We start from the raw sequence: 25205 nt of genomic DNA on the forward strand, positions 1-25205 counted from the left end.
ATTCAACAACAGGGATACATTCTGAGAAATGCATCCTTTGATTTTGTCACTGTGTGAACAACTTAGTGTACTTACACAAACCTGCTGGTTATACTACACACCTAGGCTATATCATATAGTCTATTGCTGCTAGGCTACAAATCGGCACATTACTGTATTGCATACTACAGCCAATTGTAACATAATAGCAGGTATCTGTGTATCTAAACATAGATAAAGTAATATATTCCACTATGAGGTTACCAAAGCTACTACATCCTTAGGTGATGGGAACTTTCCAGCTCCATTATGATCTTATGGGACTACTGTCATATTTGTGGTCTATCGCTGACCAAAATGTAGTTAAATGGCGCATGGGTATAATATGTTGGCAAGCCTGTGGGCAAACAGGAATTCTACCACAGCACTAGTGAGATCACAAAATGGCACAACCCCATATGGAATGTAATGCGGCAAAAAAAAAAAAGCAAAAACAAGTATCATTTACCCTTTGCTTCAACATCCCACTTTTAAAAAGATATCCAAAAGATAAGCTGGCAAAAACAAAAAACAAAAAATCATAAGAAAACTATTAAACACTACTTAGACTGTCCTGTGGGAAAGTCACAGAAACTAACCTGAAGGGCTCCCTCTAAACATCAGAAAGGACAGTGGCACAACATTATCATAAAATATGTTGAAAATCTATGAGTTCATATTGGCACAAAATAAACAGTGATTATATGTGTAATATGCTATGCAACAACAAAATATTCTGAAAACAAGTAGCTAAGGAGAAATAATAAAACATTTATTACGTCTTTTCTGTGCAAAGTATGTGTCCAAATAGCCAAATAGTTAATGAGGCAAAATTCTTCACAGACTTCTAGCTAATAAATGCAGAAGGAATAACAGAATTTGGATATATCCTTTTTTTTTTTTTTTTTTTTTTTTTTTTTTTTTTTTTTGAGATGGAGTTTTGCTCCTGTTGCCCAGGCTGGAGTGCAGTGGCATGATCTCAGCTCACTACAACCTCTGCCTCCCAGGTTCAAGCAATTCTCCTGCCTCTGCTTCCTGAGCAGCTGGAATTATATGTGCCCACCACCACGTCCAGCTAATTTTTTGTATTTTTAGTAGAGACGGGGTTTCACCATGTTGGCCAGGCTGGTCTTGAACTCGTGGCCTCAGGTGATTCACCCATCTTGGCCTCCTAAAGTGCTGGGGCTGGGATTACAAGCCTGAGCCACCGCACCTGGCCCTGGACATCTTTATTTTATAACCCCTAGTAATGATTCTGGGTAAAGATCATCAATGGGTATCATCAATTAAGTGATGGGGAACTGTCTAATGGGTCAATTAGGTTGATATGACACCTGAATCAATCATATCACAAAAAAGAGAAGGCCAGAAATTACATGTCCTATGATGTAATCCAATAGGAAGTACACAGCACCACTTGAGGATTCATCTCAAAAACGCTTGGAATTTAATCAAACCTATAGATTAAACCATCAATCTTAAATTTTAGAAAACCTAAGAGACATATTAACCAAATGCAAGCTATCAATTTTGGGGTAAATATTGATTCAAACAAATAAGAATATACTTATCAGATCACTGAGGGACCATGTACACTAACTGGATTATTGGATATCAAGGTATTATTTTCAACATTTATTTAAGTACAATAATGATTTTAGAAATATGCTAAAAACAAAAGTCCTTATCTGCTGGAGACACTTACTGAAAAAACAGTTGGGGGGAATAATAGGCGAAATAAGGAAGAAAAAACTTTGATAACTGAGGCTAGATGATAGGTGTGTGTGTTTACTTTATGCACTCTTGGGCCATTATTAAACAACTTAAGGGCTATCTGAAACAAGCACTGTGATACTATGACAGTTGATCTCATAACCAACAATGGCTACTAGGTGACTAATTGGCTGGTGGTATATGCAACATAGATTGACTAGACAAAGCAATGATTCTTATCCTGAGAGGGATGAAGAGGGGCATGCATGCTTTCAACCTGCTATTCAGAATGGTGTGCAAGTTAAAAACTATGAATTATTTCTAGAATTTTCCATTTAATGTTTTTAGACTGAGGTTGATTACAGGTAACTGAAACCACAGAAAGGAAAACTACTGATAAAGGAGGTTGACTGTAAGTATTTTAAATTTGGAGGTATTTATTTTCAAAATATATGATATGTTTCTTATGAACAGAAAATTATTGGACTTAAATCCTGCAAGTCTGCCTTTGAACAGGACAACTTAAATCTATAAGTTTCATAGTCAGAATGATTTTAAAAGTTCGTACTTGTCATTGTATTCTATATTTTCTGTTTTTGATACTGCTTCCTTTTTCTATTCTTCCTTTTACTATGTTGACTCTGGCTGACTTAATTCTTTTTTTCAATAAGCACATATAATCTCTCATTTTATCAGACAGTAAATGAAAGTTTCTCAAAAAAATGAATTTATGGTCTAAGAATCTACAAAAAAATGATGTAAAATTTTTTGCTTGCTTTTTATCAAAGAAATTTAATAATTCCCCCTTCATCATTTTCCTGTTCCATGTTTTAAGAAACTGCAACTCACTAATCTCTTCAAGGTGGAAACTGTTTTTCAAAAAGCCTAACATTTACTTTTGTAAAATTTAGTGTTTTGACTTATTTCTATAACTCTGACAAGTTTCAAAGTGTATTTTCCACAACTTCCCTAATTCCAAGTTCTAAATTTTTACTCTCTCCCTTTATTGCTCTGGAACATATCTCAAGTAATCTATTCAGAATGAGTAAATAGAAAGTACATTTTCTGAGACTGTATTTTCTCAGAGTATCTTCCTATTTTACAAAAAGAGAAAATACTTGGGTCTCTACAACTTCTGAAGATGTTGTTTCATTATTTCAGGATCTTAAGTAATACTAAGAAAAAGTTTGAGATAAGACTCTTATTTCTTTGTAGGTAAAATCTTTTAAAACTGAATAGTTGTGGAATTATTTAATTTTTTATATGTAAACTTTTACTCCATTATTTTAAAATCGATTTTTTAATTTGCCAAGAGAACAATAAGCCCACTTGTTGTTTCCCCCCAAAAAAGGTCATTATTAATATGAAGAAAGGTCTATACTTACTGTCTGATTATCTAGACAATTTATTGGTTAATCTCTTTAGTGCATATTGTTATTTATAGGTGGAATTCTAAGATCCATATGGATAGCCCCTGGGTTAAGTACTATTCAACTGTAAGTAAATTTATCCTTATGCAAATTATTCCATAAGTTACATACTGAAGTCACAGAGATGCAGAAAACCTTTCATTAATATAGAAACACAGTATTATACATGTCATTAATACATACACAAATGTATGTTTCATGTTTCTCTTCCCATTGAGGTTTGACCTGCATTTAAGTCATGTCATTTATGTTTTGATTTTCATATAGACATTTCTCATAATACTTTGTCCTTTAAAGCTAGTTAATTGATTGCATTAAATAGTACTAAATCTTTTTGGTTTTCTATAGATTTTTTTTCACTGTTAATTTGATCTCCTTTATTTACTTATACTTTAAAAGCATATGTGTTCAAAGCCAGTAATGGCAGATGGTTAGGATATTCAATTACTATTGGCCCCATCATTCACTGTTATGAAACATTATTATGATCCTTCAAAGAACGCAGACATCCCTTCTCACCTAGATAAAGAATGGTGAAATAAAAACAAAATGAGTTTCCAGTTGTAAAAACAGAAAGAAGAATACATATTGGCAATTATGATTTTCACAATTGTTTTTTTTCATATCTCCAACATCAAATTATAAGAGCTTCTAAGAAAGCACAACTCACTAGCCCCCTGAATCCAACACCCTTGTATTCCATCTGTAAACTGCTGATTCAGACTAAATGTACCCCTATACCACATCACAGATTAAAAAATGAGTAAAGATTAGAGCTAACACAACAATGAAAGAAATATTTAGGTTCCAATGGTTGATGTAAATTGTTGTGAACAAACAAATTGTGGAGCATAGAGAATGGCTGATTCTTAAAAATGAGAAACAAATTAACTTCTTATCCAGTATTCTCAGTTCTTTCATTTTACTGAAGACAATTTCAGACAGTTTTGAAGGCCTTATAAAAAATTTGAGGTACTTTCTTGTGAGCTCCAATCATCAATGCTTAATGAGAAGTCGTCAATTCCTTTTTTTTTTTTGAGACAGAGTCTCATTCTTGTCACCTAGGCTGGAGTGTAGTGGCACGATCTCAGCTCACTGCAACCCCTGCCACCCAGGTTCAAGTGATTCTCCAGCTTTAGCCTCCCAATCACCTGGGATTACAGGCATCCACCGCCACGCCTGGCTAATTTTTGTATTTTAAGTAGAGATGGGGTTTCACCATGTTGGCCAGGCTGGTCTTAAACTCCTGATCTCAGGTGATCTGCCTGCTTCAGTTTCCCAAAGTGCGGGGATTACAGGCGTAAGCCACCACACCCGGCCAATTAATGAACTTTACGTACACAACACATACGTTACATCATAGACAAGGAATCATTTTTTTCAAAGGTTGTAATCAATGTCAATAAAATAAAATTCAGCTGAAAATTTCTGACTCTTTTAGCTGACAGTCCTTTTAAATCAAACTACAATTCTCCCATAAGTTTAACAACCTCAGAATCACAAACAAAAGAGATTTAAGATAATTTTGTTAAAAACTGTGTTGTATCAAACCTGGTTTATAGGGTTCTACAGAGGTTTTCCAAAAGGATTTAAGTTCCATTGTTTTGTGATGTTGCTAAATTTAAGAATATAATTTCTAGACCGTGTGTGGTCACTCACACCTGTAATCCCAGCACTTTGGGAGGCCAAGGCAGGCAGATCACCTAAGGCAGGCTGGTCAGCGGTTTGAGACCAGCCTGGCCAACATGGCAAAACCCCACCTCTACTAAAAACACAAAAATTAGCCGGGCATGGTGGTAGGCACCTGTGATCCCATCTATTCAGGAGGCTGAGACAGGGAGAAATGCTTGAATCCAGAAGCCACAGGTTGCAGTGAGCCAAGATCACACCACTGCAGTCCAGCCTGAGAGAAAAGAATATAATTTCTTACATCCTTACATTTATATCCTTACTCTTCTCCATTTCCAAATCATAGTATGTTCTTTACCTTGCAGTAGCTTATCTTATGACAAAGAAATGGTAGCAGTATATGACTAAGAAAAGTAATAGTAGCTACAGCTATGCAATTAACTGTTCTATAGTAACCCAGATAAGTAAAGAACAAAGTATTACTTTCAACTTCTTTCCCCAACAATACTTTCCTCACTATTTTATTAGTAGCAGTATGCTGGATTATTGACTGTTCCAACCACACTGGGAAACAAATTAAACTGATAACATTTCACTTGCAAAGTCTGATAAAAGATTAAAGCGTAACACTTTGTCAAAATTCCTGTGTCTTCTAAATATTGGCTGCTTTCCAAAATGAATGAAACCCAACTTCTTTCGAGAAGCTACTGTTAATATTCTAAAGCTGTACTACTTAAAATGTGGTACACAGCCTGGTGCATCTATGTGAAATGGTTGTTACCAATCTGCAGTAAAAGAAAGTAAATCAACTGTATTGCAAAGCACACTTTTAGCTGACTTTTTTTTTTTTTTTTTTTTTTGGTAGCAAAAGTTAATAAAGAAAGCAGCATTCATTTCCATTCTGGCAAACGTGCTTCATCCCGAACCAGCAACAAACCATTTGCAGATGAGCCACTGAGAATAGCACTAGCCTAAAGAATTCTGGAAAAAGATACTCTAATAATTTTGCAATTGTCTCCAAGGAAAAAATTCCCCCACTTTAAAACCTAAGTGAAATTTATTACAACAACAATTTAATTCCATTCTCTCATCCTTTATGTCAATGAGAATAGGTGTTCAAATACCAACTTTTCTCTATGTGTTTAAAGAGGAATATTTCCTTCTTTGGAGTCCTCTTGACAAATGTATTTTGAATGAAATCATTTGGGAAGTCTACCATCTTGTAATTAGATACTTCTAATATAATACAAATCTTAAGACAATTTATATTACTCATTTATGAGACATACATCTACATTTCATTTAATAGCATATTTATGATCAGTACTTTACAATATTGACTTTGTTTTCAGAGTTTAAAAATCTTCTCTTAAACTGATAGAATACAATAAAATTAAAATAAAACTAGTTTTTCTTTAGATTGTTAGTATCTGAGCTTTCTTTTTACCATTAAGGCAAAACAATGGAATTATGGTAAAAATTAATTATCATGTAAATACATTAGTATTCTGTTCATTCTTTTCTGAAGGCCAAGTGCAGATTTTTTAAACAACTTTTTTAAACACTGACTGATCTATTATTACACCTAATAAGTCTAAGCAAAAATATAATTTTCTAATTCAATTAAAACTAAGAGTTGTTAAGCCCAGCCTAGCCTGTTAGAGGATGAGAGACTATGTGGAGGAGAGCTGAGGAGTCCAAACCAAGACTGTCTTAGACCAATCAGCCCACAGCTGACCATAAATGCCTGGACAAGGTACAATGACATCAGCCAAGCTCCAACCTAGAGACTCACGAGAAACAATAAATGTTTGCTGCTTTAAGTTACTTAAAAAAAAAAAAAAAAAAAGTTAAGACTTATTTAAGGAATATTTGATTACTACAAGGTCGACCTGGTTTGCCTGAGCCATCCTGGTTTTTGTTTGTCTTGGCCTATTATTAACAGTGCCTCCTTTCACATTAAAAGTACCTTGATTTGTTCAATAAATTATACAGTCATCCTAGCATAACAGTGTGTTTAAAAACTTGTTTTTGTAACTTAAACTACTTATATCATTTATAAACTGTGTAAGTTTTTAAACTAGATGTTTTATGTTGTCCTTTTTTTTTTTTGAGAGAGTCTTGCTCTGTCACCAGGCTGGAATGCAGTGGCACAATCTCGGCTCACTACAACCTCTGCCTCCCAGGTTCAAGGGATCTCCTGTCTCAGCCTCCTGAGTAGCTGGAACTACAGGCGCATGCCACCATGTCTGGCTAATTTTTGCATTTTTAGTAGAGATGGGGTTTCACCATGTTGCCCAGGCTGGTCTCAAACACCTGACCACATGATCCACCCGCCTCGGACTCCCAAAGTGCTGGGATTATGGGAATGAGCCACCATGCCTGGCTATATTGTCCTTTTAATTCTAAAAATAGTCTCTACAACTCATACAAATTAAAAAGAAAAATTATTATGCTAATTAAGTTAGAATCTTAAACATGGCAGTATAAGTACTTCTGAATTGTAGGTGTATTTTAGGATCCTAAAGAGAATTATAAGGAGGGGAAAAAAAAGCTATATGAATTAATAAGGGTATTAGGATAGCCAGATATAAATGAAATATATAAAAGTCAATGTCTTCCTTTATATTAAAAAATAACCAGTTAGAAAATATAAAGAAAAAAATATTTTAATCAGAAAAAACATATAATCAATTTATCCATAAATAATCCAATGGAATGAGACAAGCACTAAAGTAAAGCAATCTATTTTTCTGGTCTTATTTCATACCTTATTTATTTCCTATACTCTGTTAAGTAAAATACTACTTTAAAGAATCATCTTAGGCAGGGGCTATGAGGAATTAAGGATGTTTATTCATGAACAATGTTTTTTTAAGTTCATTATAAAGAATGGTCTTCGTGAAGAGAAAAAGTTGCAAAGGGCCACAAAAACATAGTCTCACAGATGAAGATGAAGAGGAAAGTACTTTATTTAAAAAATTTAATTGCACTCTTCTACAAGTTATTTTTCAAGGGTAATAATAATAATATAGGTACTTTTTCTGCTTAGATCTAGTTTTTGACATAAAAGATAAACTATAATGAACTATAATAAATCTTTTATGAGCAGTCGTAAGAGAAAGAGATGCTCTTTGGCATGTTTACAGAAGTGCAGCAGGTAGAGATTAAATTTACATCTATTTTTTCCATTGTCGGAAAAATCTCAATTTATTTTTCTGGAGGAAGAATAAAAATCTGAAGCTAGTGACTAAAAGAATGTGCTTATGAATATTAAGTTATTACATTTCTATCCTCTATTTTTAGAACACATTTATAGTATCGATTAGTAATACATAACAATGTGTTAAAACGACATTGTATGAGGTAAAACTTAATGATTTTATTAATAAGCATGGTGATTTCACATTACGACTTTTTTGCCTAAAAAGTAACATTGTTTTACTTGGAAAGAACAATTTTACATTTTGTGTTTATATTAAAGTATTTTATATTATAATTTAATAATGATATAATTTTATATATAGGTCAGAGGAAGCTACATATATTTGAAAACTACTTCATAAACAGTAGTTAATGGTTTCCAAATAATCATTTTTTCATTAATACAATTTAAGTAAGCAATTTGTTTTCTAGCTAAACTAGTCTTCAAATCTAATTCCAATATTGAACTTTTTTACACATTCAGCTTGTCAAAATCACGTTGTTAAAAACAAACCTAAAAATGTAACCTGTAGATTGATTTCAAAAATGCCACCGATTTTTTGCTCTTCCTTGTATTCACACCTCTTACAGTGCGACTCACATTAAGAAGTAGAACATAGTTGCCCACCTTTCAAATGTGGGTTGGCCTTACTTATGACTTGCTTTGGCCAGTATCTTGCGGTGGAGGTAAAAGTGCATCAGTTCCAAGCCTAGATGTTAAGAGGTCTGCTTGCATGCTTTCTTTCTCTCTCTTTGGACCCATGCCTTGTCCATGAGAATAAGCTGCAGGATGAGAGACTGTAAAACAGAGCTGAGTCTGCCCAGTTGAGGCCACTCTGCATCCAGCTAGTGCCCAGCCAATCTGCCATCTGACTGTGCATTCATGAGTGAACCTAGCAAAGATGAGCCAAGCCAGCCCAGATCAGTAGAACCATTCAGATGATCCACAGACTTAGTCTGTGGCAATAATTTATGCCACAATAATGCTGTTATGGACTGATGAAATATGCTATCTTACACTAACCTGGAATAATTTAGACAATGTATCTAAGAAACTTTTGGACTTAGCAAATTAACTTCCAAGCAGAATACTAAAAATGCCAAATGGTTCCTCCTAGCTAAGTATAATAAGGTTCTACAAGATAGGGATGAACTAAAGAAAGAGCTAGGCATTTTGTAAGCAGAATCAAGAAGGAATACAGAGCAAACTAGAACTTGCTGGGTTGGAAAATAAAACTGTTTCATCTGCAGTCTCCTGAAAATAAAACAAAGCCCATGGACAAAGATCAACTCAAGGATGTAGCTGTAGCTTCCCTTCTTAAGATCACTAAAAGAATTAAAAGATGTAAGCAGACATTCTCAGCATGACAAAGGGATTTTTAGAAAGTTTATAAGCATGATCCCACAGAATTCTAATCCCCAAGTGGCAGTGATTGGTAGATATGCTATCTAGAGAGCAAGCAAGTCTCAAAAACAACTGTGGTTGTGGGCTTTAAAGCATGGGATGGACTTATCAGCCATACAGAAAGTCCACAAAGTTTTTTAAGTGAAATGTACTGGCCAAAAAGCCACCAGTCTGACTCGTGACTTCACATTGTAACTGGCTTGGCCAACGAAATGCAGTGGAGGTAACAGTGTGTCAATTTAAGGAGACCTGCATCTTCTGCTTGCTTGCTTGCTTTCTTATTGATTTATTTTATTTATTTATTTATTTATTTATTTATTTACTCACTCACTTACTTACTTACTTACTTACTTGAGACAGAGTCTCACTCTGTCACCCAGGCTGGAGTACAGTGGCACCTTGTCGGCTGACTGCAACCTCCGTCTCCTGGGTTCAAGCAATTCTCCTGCCTCAGTCTCCTGAGTATCTGAAATTACAGGCATGCACCACTATGCCCGGCTAATTTTTATGTAGAGACAGGGTTTCACCATGTTGGCCAGATTGGTCTTGAACTCCTGACCTCAAGTGATCCGCCTGCTTCAGCCTCCCAAAGTGCTGGGATTACAAACGTTAAGCCACCATGCTCAGCCTTCTGCTTTTTCTTAGACTCTTGCCTCCGCTATGAGAACAAGTCTGGGCTGGCCTGCTAAGGGATGAGAGACCATATAGAGCAGACCACCGCACAGTTGTTATTTTTCAAGAAGATGGCAAAGTCAAGCCAAAAAAAGGAAAATCTCTCTTACTCTATTCCTTGTGTTAAGTCCACTCCCACCACTCAGTATAGATCTTCAGATTTATATCTGGAGTTACTCTCAAGTGCTTCTAAATTGTTTCGCAGGCTTCTATTTCTTCTACACAACCATCAGTCTAATGTATCATAATCTTCTTCATGGTAGTAAGTGCTTATTGAAATAACAGTGATAAAATTTTATCCTTACTTAGAAATTACTGATGGTTACCCAAATCCCTATTGTCGACTCTTCTCTAGACATTAAAGCCCTTCACAAATATAACATGGCCTTTCTTTACCTTTCTTCTGTAATTCTCCTAGAAAATATCCAATTTCCTAAATATTCTTTAAAAAATTTTTTTTAATTAATTAATTAATTTTTTTTAGATAAAGTCTCACTCTGTTGCCCAGGCTAGAGTGCACTGGCACGATCTCAACTCACTGCAACCTCTACCTCCTGGGTTCACGTGATTCTCCTGCCTCAGCCTCCTCAGTAGCTGGGATTACAGGCATGCATCACCACGCCCAGCTAATTTTTGCATTTTTAGTAGAGATGGGGTTTCACCAAGTTGGCCAGGGTGGTCTTGAACTCCAGACCTCAGGTGATCCATGCGCCTCAGCCTCCCAAAGTGCTGGGATTACAGGTGTGAGCCATCATACCCAGCCCCTGAATATTCTTAAAAATAACATGTCCATTTCTATCTCCAAACTTGATTCATGCAGCTGTATTGAATTTTGCTGTTCTCTTCTACAATAATGATCTTTCACTTTATCCTTTATCTATCCAAGTCTTAGCCACACTCTGATCTTATCCCTCTTTAATGGCTTTTCTATCATACCAAACCAGAAAGATGTCTTTCTGTTGATTCCTAGAGTACCTCCTATATAGACTTACTGATCTTAGCAAAAAGGCCAAGAAGTTATAAAATTACTTTATAAGTGCTACTGATAAAGATGATTGTTATAGTGTTTTCATGAAATAGTGAAAAGATGAAAACAACTGAAATACCCAACACTGGGTGACTTTTAAAATTGTAACATCACAGTGTAATAGTTAATAATTAATAAATGATATTTATTGAAATAGAAAAATCAAGTGAAATCAGCTTCATCATGTATGCTTTGTATTTCTATTTAGCTGTTTTGTATGTATGTCTCATTTTTTCCCATTATATTATAAGTTTTTAAAAAGCAAAAATTAGATCTTATACATTTACATTAAAGTCCTCTCAAGGCTCACTACAAATTCATAAACATAGGTTCAGTATATCCAGCATTATCATTAAATTCATGTAAAAAAATTCCCTAATACCTATTTAAAAAATAAAATTTATCTGAGAAAATAATTACTTGAATATAGTTCATTGTTTTCCTTATATATGCTGGAATAAACGTATGTAATTAAATTTAAACTATACATCCTATCTTATACAAAATATATCATTTTCACAACAAAATACATACCCTCTCTGAAACAAATCCACATTGTAGAACTTGTTTAGCTCCACAGAGAATTCTACCATTGCTTGAACTTCAGTCATTTTTAATTTATACCCAGAAGACTATTCTGATAACAGCACCTTTGTTAAGGAAAGGGAATAAAATCGTGAGAAGCATAACAAAAATGTCACCTTATAAAAATACTATTATTTAAGCATATTTTCGAATATAATACATAGGCAGAAAATAAAAACAAATTATTTTAGAGTACTTAACAACCTAACCCAACAAAATAACACCAGAATGTATACTAAGTTGTACTACTCTCTATAATTATGATTGTCCAATCAGAATGCTTTTTCTTTCTTTTTTTTTTTTTTTGAGACGGAGTTTCGCTNTTTTTGAGACGGAGTTTCGCTCTTATTACCCAGGCTGGAGTGCAATGGCGCGATCTCGGCTCACCGCAACCTCCACCTCCTGGGTTCAGGCAATTCTCCTGTCTCAGCCTCCTGAGTAGCTAGGATTACAGGCACGCGCCACCATGCCCAGCTGATTTTTTTTTATTTTTAGTACAGACGGGGTTTCACCATGTTGACCAGGATGGTCTCGATCTCTTGACCTCATGATCCACCCGCCTCAGCCTCCCAAAGTGCTGGGATTACGGGCGTGAGCAGAATGCTTTTTCTAAGATTTGTTTCCCTTGATGACATTTATGTAATAAATAATACAACATATTACTAATAGAAACTCAACTTTATCTCTTACAGATAGTAACTTTTTTTTTAATGAAGATATCTAAGTATTCTCTTATGCTACATTGCACATAAAAGTAACTCGACAGTCAAAAAGAATTAACACTCTTCAATCCCCAGTTAAGCCCATAAAAGGTTTTTCTTTAAGTGAAGAAAAAATTCTTAAACCACTTTTCACTTTTAAATTTAAAAAGAGAAAGATGTTTTTCCCTTTATTACAAAAGCCTACAGTATTTAATTGCAAAGAGGTTAAAAAAAGTAGACAAGCACAAATAGAAAACATTCACAATTCCATCCACTGAAATACCTACTTTGATATGTTCTTCATGTGCATGCATTTGTACAATTTTTTAATAGTGGGATCAAACCACATGTACCTTATAACATCTCCTTATTTCACTTAATTTATTCAGTGAACATATATATCAATAAATGTAGTTTTACATTTTTATTTTTATTTATTTATTTTTTTGAGACGGAGTCTCGCTCTGTCACACAGGCTGGAGAGCAGTGGCAGGATCTTGGCTCACTGCAACCTCTGCCTCCTGGGTTTAAGCCACTCTCCTGCCTCAGCCTTCCAAGTAGCTGGGACTACAGACATGTGTCACCACATCCAGCTAATTTTTTATGTTTTTAGTAGAGTTCAAGCCCAGCCTTTGCCATGGTGGCCAGGCTGGTCTTGAATTCCTGGCCTCAAGTGATCCGCTCGCTTCAGCCTCCCTAAGGGCTGGGATTACAAGAGCCACCGAGCCCACCCATTAATTGTTAACTATTACACTGTGACCATGTTGTAATTTAAACAATCCCCCACTGTTGCATGATTTCAGTAGTTTCCATTTTTTCACTATTTAAAAACAAAATTATAACAATCATCCCTATCAAGAGCACATATTTTAAAAATAACTTCTTGGACTACTGAGTAAGATAAGTATAAAAAGCAACTTAGAGGAAGAAAATGTTGGAAGATAATTCATAAACCTCTCATGTTTCTGTATATCTCACAAGGAGAGATACAGACAACCTTTGTTCCAAACTATTTTTTCAAAGATGTTTATATAGTGAACAATCTTAGAAGTCAGATAGTGTCTTATACTAGAAAAAAGGGCAGATTTACTGTTCTGTATAATACAGCTAAAGCTTCCCTGTGGGAAAAAACTCAGGCAGGTTTATTGTCCTTTATAAAAGATTCAGGTTCCCCTACTTCAGGGTTCTTCTCCTGTAACATAACCTACTCAAATGCACGTGCCACCTGGTACTCTAGCTAGTGCTATGAACATAAACCATCCTTGACCTTGATCCATGAATCTCATGTCCTGCCAACATCCATGCCACTGTAGCAGATTAACTTGTTAGCTTGCAAGTGGGGTAAAATCTCAGACCCTTCCCAATTCTTGCATCAGTTCTTCATAGAAATTTGGCAAATATTCTAATCTATTAAGAATTAAGTACAAAAAAAGTTATATTCTTACCTCTGCTGATCAAAGCCTCATTTTTAACATTATTAAATAACCAATCTTGTACTTCCAGTTACTGATTCCCGTTGTTAAAAATACACTGTTCCCCCTAGGAGAAAAAACAATCAACTCTCAAAAAAAACAGTAGACATAAAAAAGTCTATCTTAAGGAAATTTGTGTTGTGTTACTTACTATTTTCAACTTATATAAAAGGTATATGTCATTGAAAGGCTTATGAATAAGTTTTAGAGATTTATTTTCATTCACAATTTCACTGATATCAACATTAACTATTATATCTCTATTAAGATTCACTTACATATAATTCAAAGTACAATAACAAATAGAGTGCTTTCTTAGTTGAGTAGGAACCCTCATGAATACCCTAAACATTATAAGGTCATTAATTTTTAAGAGGTGGAACTCACCATTTTAAAATAACTGCTTAAGTACTGAAATTTCATATATATGTATGTGTATATGTATGCATATATATATGTATGTATAAAGAAATATTTAAAATATTTTGACACAATGACTGCTTCAATGTGCTATGAATGGTTTTTCTCACATTTCAAATACTGCTTAAATTTTTTAAAAATCTAATTTTTCATCCTTGGTATAACTATTTTAGGTACTAAAAATGTTGAAATGAAGACTATGTTTACTCTTTGACACAGAGTTTTTCTTCTCTCCATCATAAAGGTGTAGACTTTACCAGCTCCCATAACTGCCATTTTAAGCCTTAATAATCACATCAAAAGATTTTATGGTAACTATTTCTAAGATCAAACAAAGCTATGTTTATATAAGATATTCCCCATTTTGTGGAAATAACATATTATCTAAAACAGCTTCTTCTGTACATATATTCTTGTGTGCAGGGTTTAGATTATGCCCTGGTTTTGATTCTAAGTAAAGTTTGGCCAAGTTTCTATGCTTTAACTTACTCAGATATAAAATGGGTATTCGTTCATTCAAACATTTACTAAAGACCTACTACAGGCTAAGAATTGCAGTAAGTATGAGGTATAGCTCAGGGAGAGGTATGCTGTGTGTGTGTGTGTGTGTGTGTGTGTGTGTGTGTGTGTGTGTGTTATACTTTAGGCATTATGCTAGTCATAGATACATAGATATAGATAGATAGATAGATAGACAGACAGACAGATAGATGTATGAATAGCATAATGCTTAAAATATAGGCTTGGGATTTGGGTCCAGATAGCACCCATACTACCTAAGTCAGTAAACTGGCCTTTTCCTTAATATGGAAATTAGTATCAAAATTAAGATACAGCTATAACAAAATTCTAAAATATGTAGTACTAGCTTAGTAATTAGGTAGCAGGCAACAGGAAAACATCCTACTATGATACTAGTAACCACTGTTATGTGGAAATAAAACAATTAATTAAACTGTTGCCTACAATAACCTGCAGTAGAAAAAGTAGATGAAAAATGCCACAATACCAGGGGTTGGTGGTTCTTTGCTGTGTTTACACAAGCAAGAACTGGATAGTTTGTAAGCAAAGACGGAAAGAAATAAGACAGCTTAAATGTGGGGCCTTGCAGCCAATACCTCACATCAGGTTTAGTGCCTTGCTCAAAGAAATTCCTAACAAAACAAAGGGATCCAGCTCTGCAGTCGAGATTGGATTAAGGATGCTGCCATTCTACCAATGCTTGTTGTTGCAAATAGTTTTAAGATAGTGACCGTTAAAATGAGGGATGAGGATGTGCTTCATTAAAATGAGGCCATCAAAAGATGCTGGGTGCATAGACAGAAATAAGTAAGGCAGGTGTAAGTATCACATCCAGAAAACAACTTTGGTGTAGTTACTGGCACAGAGAAGTGAATGGAGACAAATATATAAGAATCCTATTAGGTTACTGACAGACTAGTATTTGTCAAATAAATTATAAGCTAGGGTGCAAAAGCCTTTGACTGTGTAACCTGCAAGCTGGCAAACCTGCAGCAGCAGGAAGCAGGCTATGAAAACTGCATAAAGTGGGCATGCTTTCAACACCAACTTTCAACGTGGCCATAGAGATTAATGTAAGGAAGAAACACTCAGATAGCAAAGACAGGGATCATAATGCAATGAATACTGGCATTCATTCTTACTAGAAAGCAGAACTAAGGATATTACTCTACCGTGAGGGTATGAGATCTTCATCAATCTCATGAAAAGAGTGTTTCTTATTGTTTATTTTCCCTAATGGGAGATTTTGTTACTATTTTCCTGTTTCTGATCCACCATAATGTAAATATCTCATTAATATATTTTAAAAATATTTATCACAACTTGAAATAATGTTTTGGATATATTGGGTTAAATTATCATTAAAATTAATTTTACCAGTTTATTTTTAATTTTTAAAATGTGGTTATTAGAAAAATTTAAACTACACACCTCACATATTTCTGCTGGATAGCATAGTCTAGGAATACTAAGCCATTCCTTTAACTGCTGGACTATATAGTTAGCTTCTTCAAAAACAGACTAGGTACATAAAACCATACAAAGTTTCTAAGACTACAGGGATGTTCACTCCCATCAGATCAGCTGAGTTACATTCAATATCCACAAAGGAGAGTCCAGGCATGGACATCTGGAAAAATGCGGGAGATGTTCCCACACCATCCACAGTGATCCTAAAACAAGAGCTAACTAACTACCTTGTACATAGTCAGAATTCATGAGTGCTTCAGAACCTAAAAGAGGAAATGGACACATCAGAAACAAAGAGTCACAGCTCAGAGGTCCCTCAAGATGGACTGGAGACCACAGGGGATGATCAGATTCTCTCACAGAAATCAAAGAATAGTCTTGACTCTTGAATTATGAACACACAGATGCCCTGAGAATGTTCTTTCTCCTAAGCGACAGGGTAAAGAAGTTGAACAAACTGGAGATTCCAGACACTCCCATTTGGTACTCTAAAGAATAAAGGTATTACTTCCATTATGGTGGCAACAACTCCAGTTTCTTTCTTTCTTTTTTTTTTTTTTTTGAGACGGAATTTCGCTCTTGTTACCCAGGCTGGAGTGCAATGGCGCGATCTTGGCTCACCGCAACCTCCACCTCCTGGGTTCAGGCAATTCTCCTGCCTCAGCCTCCTAAGTAGCTGGGATTACAGGCACGCGCCACCATGCCCAGCTAATTTTTTGTATTTTTAGTAAAGACGGGGTTTCACCATGTTGACCAGGATAGTCTCGATCTCTTGACCTCGTGATCCACCCACCTCAACCTCCCAAAGTGCTGGGATTACAGGCGTGAGCCACTGTGCCTGGCCCCAGCTCCAGTTTCTTAATTCCACTTCCAAGTTAGCATCCATGAAACAAATGGGTTCAAAGCCCATAATACTGACAGTCTGAATAATGACGCCCAAAAGATACCACGTAAGGCAAAAATCACCTACAGGCCAACTAAAAGTCCTTAAAAATTTCTTAGGCCTCGCGTTGGCAACTAATGTATCACTCTCATTAAGCAGAATATATTCACTTTTTCCCCCAGCTTTAAGAAAAAATTGTATTTCTTCACCTGAACACCAGAGAATGTAGTAAACTTGGATTCAGAGGCCATATTGTACAAAAAATACACATACTTTGAAATGTTCATTCAATGTAATGAGAGCCTCACATTATGAGAGGCATATGAGAACTGATACCAAATGAAGGAACAGCAGATTCACACACAATTAGATGAGGGGCTCACCCTATAACAATATGTGGGAACTGAGACTGACATTCCAGATTTGAGACCAACCGAGGAAAAAACATGCAATGTGTATACTGTATAATTCAATTCAAGTTTGCTAAATAGAAATATGATGGGAACAGAGAGATCTAAATCTAGAAGGAGGTTAATGCAGTACATTTAATACCAGGTAGTCTAATTTTGCATTGATTTTCTTGGGCCTTCTCTAAAGGAATAAGCAGGCTGCCCAAAACAGGAATACTCTTAGAAATTTTCAGAATGCTGTTCTCTTGTGAGTAACAAAAGATTCTTGTAATACTCATGTTCTGAGCCGGGCATGGTAGCTCATGCCTGTAATCTCAGCACTTTGGGAGGCCGAGGAGAGTGGATTGCCTGAGGTCAGGATTTCAAGACCAGCCTGGCCAACACGGTGAAACCCCGTCTCTACTAAAAATACAAAAAAAATTAGCTGGGCCTGATGGCGCATGCCTGTAATCCCAGCTATTTGGGGGACTGAGGTAGGAGAATCGCTTGAACCTGGGAGATGGTGGTTGCAGTGAGCTGAAATCACACCGCTGCATTCCGGCCTGGGCAACAAGAGTGAGACTTCATCTCAAAAAAAATAAAAAAATATCATGTTCTGCAGCAGACCCAGGAGAGTAGGAAGAGTTTCTTGATGGAAGTTACACCCAGCTGCCATCTTTCCTAAATCCCAGTCACCTACAGAATTTCAATCAATATAAGCTCTGGCCCTAGTCTTTGAGCTAATCTTGACCAAGTCAGACCACACAGCAGTAAACTGCAAACAATCAGCCACTGACATGTGGATGAGTTTTGCATCCCTAAACCTTCTATCTGGTGTTAATTCTGGCCACCTGAGTTGGTAGGTCTGCATTGGTTTGGTTCAGTCTGACTATCTGAGTTACATTCTTATTTCTTGATTTACATTCAGTGTTCTTTTTGATTCGCTGAGGCCCTGACATCCTGCCCATATTTGTAAGCTCCCTCTGGCAGGGGCTAAACATGCTCAGTCACTGGATTATATCCCTGCTTTAAAAGGACCAAGCCAGGCCAGGTGCAGTGGCTCACGCCTGTAATCCCAGCAATTTGGGAGGCTGAGTGGGTGAATCACCTGGGGTCGGCAGTTTGAGACCAGCCTGGCCAATACAACAAAATCCTGTCTCCACTAAAAATACAAAAATTAGCTGTACTTGGTGGCACACGCCTGTAAACCCAGCTACTCATGAAGCTGAGGCAGAAGAATCACTTGAACCTGGGAGGTGGAGGTTGCAGTGAGCTGAGATCGCACCATTGCACTCCAGCCTGGGTAACAGAGCAAGACTCCATCTCAAATAAATAAATAAATAAATAAAAGAAAAGAAAAATAAAATAAAATGAAATGACCAAGCCAGCTGTCACTTGCCTCACTCTGAAGATCATCATTACTCATGACCTTATCTTGCCGTACAATCATATACAACTTTCATCACAAATATATATCATTTTAAAAAGTAATTCATAGCAAAGCTGAGCTTATCAGAGGCATTACAGTAAAAGACACACAAGGTAAGAAAAATCCCTTGTCTAGTAACTTTCGTAGCCACTCCTCACTCATCAAAATGAACTCCTGAGGGCCAACCATATGCCATATTACACTGATTACAGAAATACTTAAGAAAACAATAGAACACTAAATTTTTCTCTTTGGTGGAAATGGTGAGAAAGGACATCTTCCAAAGGAAAGACAATAAGAATAACTTTTTAGAACATGAGACAAACTATGTTTTAATGTTTCTCTGTTGATGATACCAAATATAGTAAACCTGAGGGTGTTTTAAAAACCTGGGATTCTCAATTCCAAAACATAAAAGTAATGGTAAAGGACATAAAGGTTTCCACAGTCTTACATTTTTTATTGCCAATAAAGCCTGGCCTTGCTGCTTAGACATTTATAGAAAGCAGCATTTTCAATGTAAGCCCACGAATTGCTGGCAATCTGAAAACATCAAAGAGCAAGTGTCATAGTTACCACTGCTCTAAAAACAATCATGAATGAAACAGCTGCATCCTATAGGCAACTTCAAGGGCATTTCAATAAAGGAATACTTGTTCTAGTACAGGTTAAATTAAGACCTGCAGCAAAAGAACATTTCATAACACTTAAAAGAAATGTCCCAGACTATAGCCAGGCATACTGGTTCATGCCTGTAATCCCAGCACTTTGGGCGGCCGAGGTGGGCAAATCATTTGAGGCCAGGAGTTCGAGACCAGCCTGGTCAACATGGTGAGACCAGATGGGGTTTCTACCAAAAATTAAAAAATCGGCAAGGTGTGGTGGTCTGGGCCTGTAAGCCCAGCTACTTGGGAGGCTGAGGCATAAGAATTGCTTAAACCCAGGAGACAGAGGCTGCAGTAAGCTGAGATCGTGCCACTGCACTCCAGCCTGGGCAACACAGAGGGACTCTGTCTAAAAAAAAAGTCCCAGACTATTACCAATATATTCACAACATAATTTAGAAATATGTTCTATATTCTGGATGATCTGATAGAGACTTAATGCCATAAAAGGAAATATGCTATAATTTTCTCAGAATGGTTTCTTGGTTGAGAGATAGTTCATCAATTTTTTTTCATCAAAATAAGAACTACCTAAAGGGTTACTCAAGTAGGAGATGTCTCTTAATGGTATAATGTGCCTGATACTTTTACATTTCTGTTAACAAAAAAGAGGCCAAGATTTATTTTAAATTTAGCATATCATCAATAACCAAGCATGTATCTATTAACAACTGCCAATCTTTAAAAATAAAATGTGAAACCTACTGTGGATTGTTTTACTTTATTCCTTCTGAAAAACCTAGACCTCCCTAATCACTTGCGCTTTGCAACTTGTCTGAAAAATCATTGAGTCCATTAAGAATGCTTTCTGCTATATCATCATTCTGCTTCTTATTGTCATTTCTTTCTTTCTTTTAATTAAGACAGGGTCTCGCTCTGTTGCCCAGGCTGGTCTTGAACTCCTGGCCTCAAGCAATCCTCCTGCCTCAGCCTCCCAAGTGCTAGGATTACAGGGATGGGACACGACACCCCGCCTTATTCCTAAACCTTCTTCCTGACAAACAACTCATGAAAAAAACACTTCAAATCTATATGCCCTCATCTCCATCCATTTATTTAAATGCACACACGTACATATCAAAAAACTCACTGTTAAGTAGTTTTTCTTCAATACCCGGAATCAAAGCAAAGGAAATCCTTTGCCTTTTCTATCCCCTAAACAGCCCCCAAAACAAGGATTTAATGTAAACAAAATAAAGTTTTATTTGATGTAAACAAAATAAAAATATAAAACAGAAAATTATGGTTGTAACTAAAGATATATATGCAACTCTTAAATTTCCTGTCAACTCACAGCAAACAAAGGGTATATCTGTTTTACATACTGAATGCTACAGTGTCTGTTTCACTGTGTATGAACATTAGTTAATGTGCTAATTAGAAAACTCTAGTACATTAGAAATGTCTAGTAGAATGCTAGTCCACAGTTCACTAGCATTCTACTAGACTTTTCACAGAAGTCTGAAATTTAAAAAAGAAATCTGTTTGATCTGGGATTTAAGCAGTCAATTATACTCTTACTACATAGTCTAAAATTAAAGAGATTAAAAACTAAGTATTTATACAGCAATTTTTGTCTTGGTGGCCCAAAGCATGTTTAAATGATTAGGGCTTGCTTTGCTATTGAGAGAGTATACTGGGAGGCCAACTTTATTATCCACACTTTGGAGACACTGAATACACAGGTTAAGTGGGTTTTACAAACTAATGTCATGAGTCATCATAAGAGCTCACATCTTCTGACTAGAAATTCTAGTCTTCTGCCTGCTGTCCACCACGAATCCTCATTTAATTTCTAAGAGCACAGGAATCAACTCACTAAAATTGCCAGCAAGAATTTGTAGGCATTTACTTTTTTAAGTGAATGTTTGCCTAAAAATAAAAAGACCTGCCTGTGAAGGAAGTGCAAACTTCCTTGAGAAGCAGTGGTTATCTCTATTTGCATTTGAAAAATCATTAAAAAAAAAAAATCTTAAAAGCTGATGAGTGCATCACCTCTCAACATACACAGTAATTGCTAGTTCTTCTAAAAGTGTGATTTGATGACACCAGAGCCTCCTAGTTTTGCTTTAAATCACTTTGAATAAAGAACTACACTTTTTTTGCCTTGGTATTTCCCTTCTTAAAACAGAAAAAGAAAACTTAATTCCTACCTGACACAGACAACATAAGGAAGAATTTACTGTTTGTGGACTGCTTTGAGATTCCAGAACGAAATACACAATCCAGTTGATCTTCAATCCTACAATAAAGGCAAACTTCACTAAACACTGAAGGCTTCAGCAGATGCCTTCAAAATAAGATACTATACCATTACTTATGGAAAGATAAGTTTTATGTAAGCCAAATCTTGAACACAATGCAATGGAGGAAAAAAATTACAAAACTGTTTAGAAAGTTCTTTTGCTCAATTAAAAAATTTAATACTTCTCACGTATGTGTCCTGTAAACACACTAATTCTACAGGCAGCAGAAATTGTATGCATTTATTAGAGAACAGAGACTCTCAGGAAAATTATGCTATCAACTGCAATACCAAATGTATAAAACAAATTAATAATACATTTTATAAAAGAAATTCTGTTAAATTTCATTTAAGATAAGTTCTTGGACAGCTACACCTAATGGAGGACAACTAAATTTCCAAAGAGGACAAGTAAATTTCCAAATTTTAAGTGTATGTTTGTAGGACAAGTCTTAACCCGTTATAGTTTCATAAAGTCTGTACTCAAGTTGCTTTTCCAGGTATGTCAGGTAAACATAATTCTTAAAAATTAAAGCTTTAATCAATAAGTGTAACCGATTTAGTCCTACTGTCACTCTTTTGATGATACTTCCAACCAGTAAAGAAAAGGAATGTTATTAAACTGGAAGATGAATTAGAAACACTGAGTGGATACCTAGCTGAGGCAGAAAGCAGTTAAGGACTAGAAGGGTATGTCAGAAAGAAGTCTTCAGAGATTTAATAAAAAGTAAAACAAAAGGAATGAAGTTAAGAGGCTTGACTTACAAACGGGGAGGAGAGGGAAGAGTTTTAGAGGGGTAAAAATTAAAATTAGAGCCTCACTGCGTCCAGGATGGAAAAAGACGGGAGGACAGGGGCCATTAGACAAAAAGCAATGAAGCAGGGTACCACAGGAAAGCGAAGGGAGTGAGGGTTTCCGAAGGTAAGATGGGGCAAAGCGATGCTAAAGCAAAAATTTTGCAACTAACAAAAACGGAACCAGGAGGAAATACCAAAAGGAGGTGAATGAGAGGAAGATAAAGCCAAGGAAGAAATTATGGAAGTAATAAGAGTGAGAAACCTAGTCGGCCAGAGTAAGGAGCTCCGGACAGGGAAAAGCCAGTCCACGGAGGGTAGCACAGAGATACGCTGCTTCCCAACGTGGGACCACCCGGGCGAAAAGGCACGTGGGAGGCAAGGGATGAAAATGCAGAACTACGAAAGCTGGTAAAGGAGGGACAGAGTGACGAAGATTGAGCAGGGGTGAAGGGCAGGCGAAGGCTCGCCAGGCGCGAGGTTCAGGAAGAGCGGGTCGAGGGACGCGCGCAGGGGCAGGGGCGGCCGCGGGCACCGGGAGAGCAGCGCGCCGAGGCCCCTAGCTTCCTTCAGAGCGCTCGGCACCGCCGTCCCCACCGACCTTCAGCGGGGCCGGGGCCAGGCTCCGACAGCCAGCAGTCGGGTGAGGGGCCGCAGCTGGCAGGCGGCGGACGAGGAGGAGGCCGCTTCCTGCCGGGCCCCTGGGAAAGAGGGACAGAGGGAGGGGTCGTGGGTGGGTGTCGGGAGCTGCGGGAGCTGAGGAGACAGTTAGGGGGTTACCTCTCGCCCTGCTCGGCCTCTTCCCCTGCCTGTCGGACCGAGAAGCTCGTTGTCCAGCTGGAAGATGACGACCCTACCCGGGTCAGCACCATCCCGCCCCGGGCCCCCTCACATCGCCATCACAGCAACCGCAAACACCGCAACGGCGGAGCCGGTTCGTCACCGCCGCTCGGCTACTGGCTCAGCGCGGCCAGCGAGCATGCGCAGTTGCCCCAGTCCCGAGGGAGCCCGGGCCAGCCGGCGATACCTGCGATCAACAGGTCCCCGGCCGAGCGGCCCCGCCCCCGGCCTCTCTCACCTCCTCCTCCCGCCTCTTCCCTCCCCTCTCTAAGGCTAAGCCCCGCCCCTTCAAGCTCCGTGCCCCGCCCTTCAGGAGCTTCAGTGGCCCCTCCAGCTCCAGCGGTAACTGAGATTTAGAGAGATTTGTCCGCCCTACCCGGCTCCCGTTCCCAAGTTCCCGCGAGAACGGGAGGTTTGCGTCAATAAAAAGCGCGCGTCCAAGAAAAGGGGCTCGGCTGTGGGTTTAAGGGATGGAGCTTGGAGGTGGACAAAGAATAGGGAGCAAGAAGAGGGCAAAAAGAAGGAGTTCCAAAACTTTAGCTGTTTTTCTCATAATGCTCTTTCTCCTTTTCTCTCTTAAGCTCCTCCGTGCAGTCCCCGGTAGACAGCCCGGTTCCTGCGCTAGTCGATTTGTGCATTAGGAAAGGCGGCTACAGGGATTCTGCGCTGAGGCGGGACAGCTGCCTTTCGGGACCTAGTCCTTGCATCTTGGGTGGTGTGGGTGCTGATCTGGTTGTTTCTCGGTTTATGAAGCCCAAAAGGCCGGGAGGGGGCTGATGAAGTGAACCCTTTCGCTGTTATATTCCATTAACAGAAGTCCACGAAAGATAGTAGTTCATCGATTTATTTCACTCTTCCCTGTTTCTGAACCTTATCCGGCAGAAACTTTTGTGGTGGATAAAGTTCAGTATGTTGCTAAAGCTGAGTTAATGAAAAGAAAATCTTGGCCACGATTCTTGTGTTGAAAAAGAATCTAGGATCGATAGTGGTGTTGGTTGCACAACAATGAATGGACTTAATGCTACTGAACTGTGCACTTAAAAATGGTTAAAATGGTAAATTTTATGTTATGTATATTTTACCACAATAAGAATGAATTAGAAGGAGAAAGCTTTGTGCATTCATTTGGAAGTAATGGTGCTGTCTTGTAACCTAGGCCATTTGGGGGACATGTTTTGAATATATACTTTAACCACTGCTTTTTGTCTTTGTACCGGTTTTTTTGTTGTTGTTTTGAGACAGTGTTGCTCTATTGCCCAGGCTGGAGTGCAGTGGCCTGATCTCGGCTCCCTGCAACCTCTGCCTCCAGGGTTCAAGCGATTCTGGTGTCTCTGCCTACCGAGTAGCTGGGATTACAGGTTCCTGCCATCACGCCCAGCTAATTTTTGTATTTTTAGTAGATACGGGGTTTCGCGATGTTGGCCAGGCTGATCTCGAACACTTGACCTCAAGTGATCTGCCTGCCTCGGCCTCCCAAAGTCCCGGGATTACAGGGGTGAGCCACCGCACCCAGGTAAATTTGCTTATTTCTTTAAGAGATTATTTTATGTTCTTCTGTCAATAGATACTTACCAGGAAGTCTTCCCTAAATCTCTAGGTTAGTTGAGTGCACCTCTTCTGGGTTCCCAGACAACCCTGTACCTACTCCAATTTTAACTCTTTAATAGAACTTTTTTTTTCCTCCTGTCTAC

General features: G+C 37.5%; 1 protein-coding gene and 1 long non-coding RNA gene across 12 annotated transcripts in view; one reads left to right on the plus strand and one right to left on the minus strand.

The window, feature by feature from the left end:
• FAM135A (family with sequence similarity 135 member A) overlaps positions 1–23849 on the minus strand; it is a 147963-nt gene extending 124114 nt beyond the window's left edge. For 5 of the 11 annotated variants that reach the window (XM_037746041.1, XM_017549424.2, XM_037746035.1 and 2 more), the window contains exons 1-4: positions 23455–23649; positions 21788–21876; positions 13830–13923; positions 11633–11748 (exon numbers count right to left, since the gene is read on the minus strand). In XM_037746041.1, the coding sequence (XP_037601969.1) occupies positions 11633–11709 (77 nt within the window). In that variant the 5' untranslated portion in view covers positions 11710–11748; positions 13830–13923; positions 21788–21876; positions 23455–23649. Of the gene's footprint in view, positions 1–11632; positions 11749–13829; positions 13924–21787; positions 21877–23454 lie in introns of all 11 variants that reach the window. The other 6 variants (XM_017549418.2, XM_037746038.1, XM_017549420.2 and 3 more) reach the window with 3 other exon arrangements.
• On the plus strand, positions 23196–24330 carry LOC119474217. The gene is made up of 2 exons (XR_005203505.1): positions 23196–23317; positions 24096–24330. It is a non-coding gene; the product is annotated as an uncharacterized LOC119474217 (long non-coding RNA).
• Positions 24331–25205: the final 875 nt, after the last annotated feature.

This window comes from Cebus imitator, unplaced genomic scaffold, assembly GCF_001604975.1.
Source record: "Cebus imitator isolate Cc_AM_T3 unplaced genomic scaffold, Cebus_imitator-1.0 Scaffold218, whole genome shotgun sequence".
NCBI classification, from domain to species: Eukaryota; Metazoa; Chordata; class Mammalia; order Primates; family Cebidae; genus Cebus; species Cebus imitator.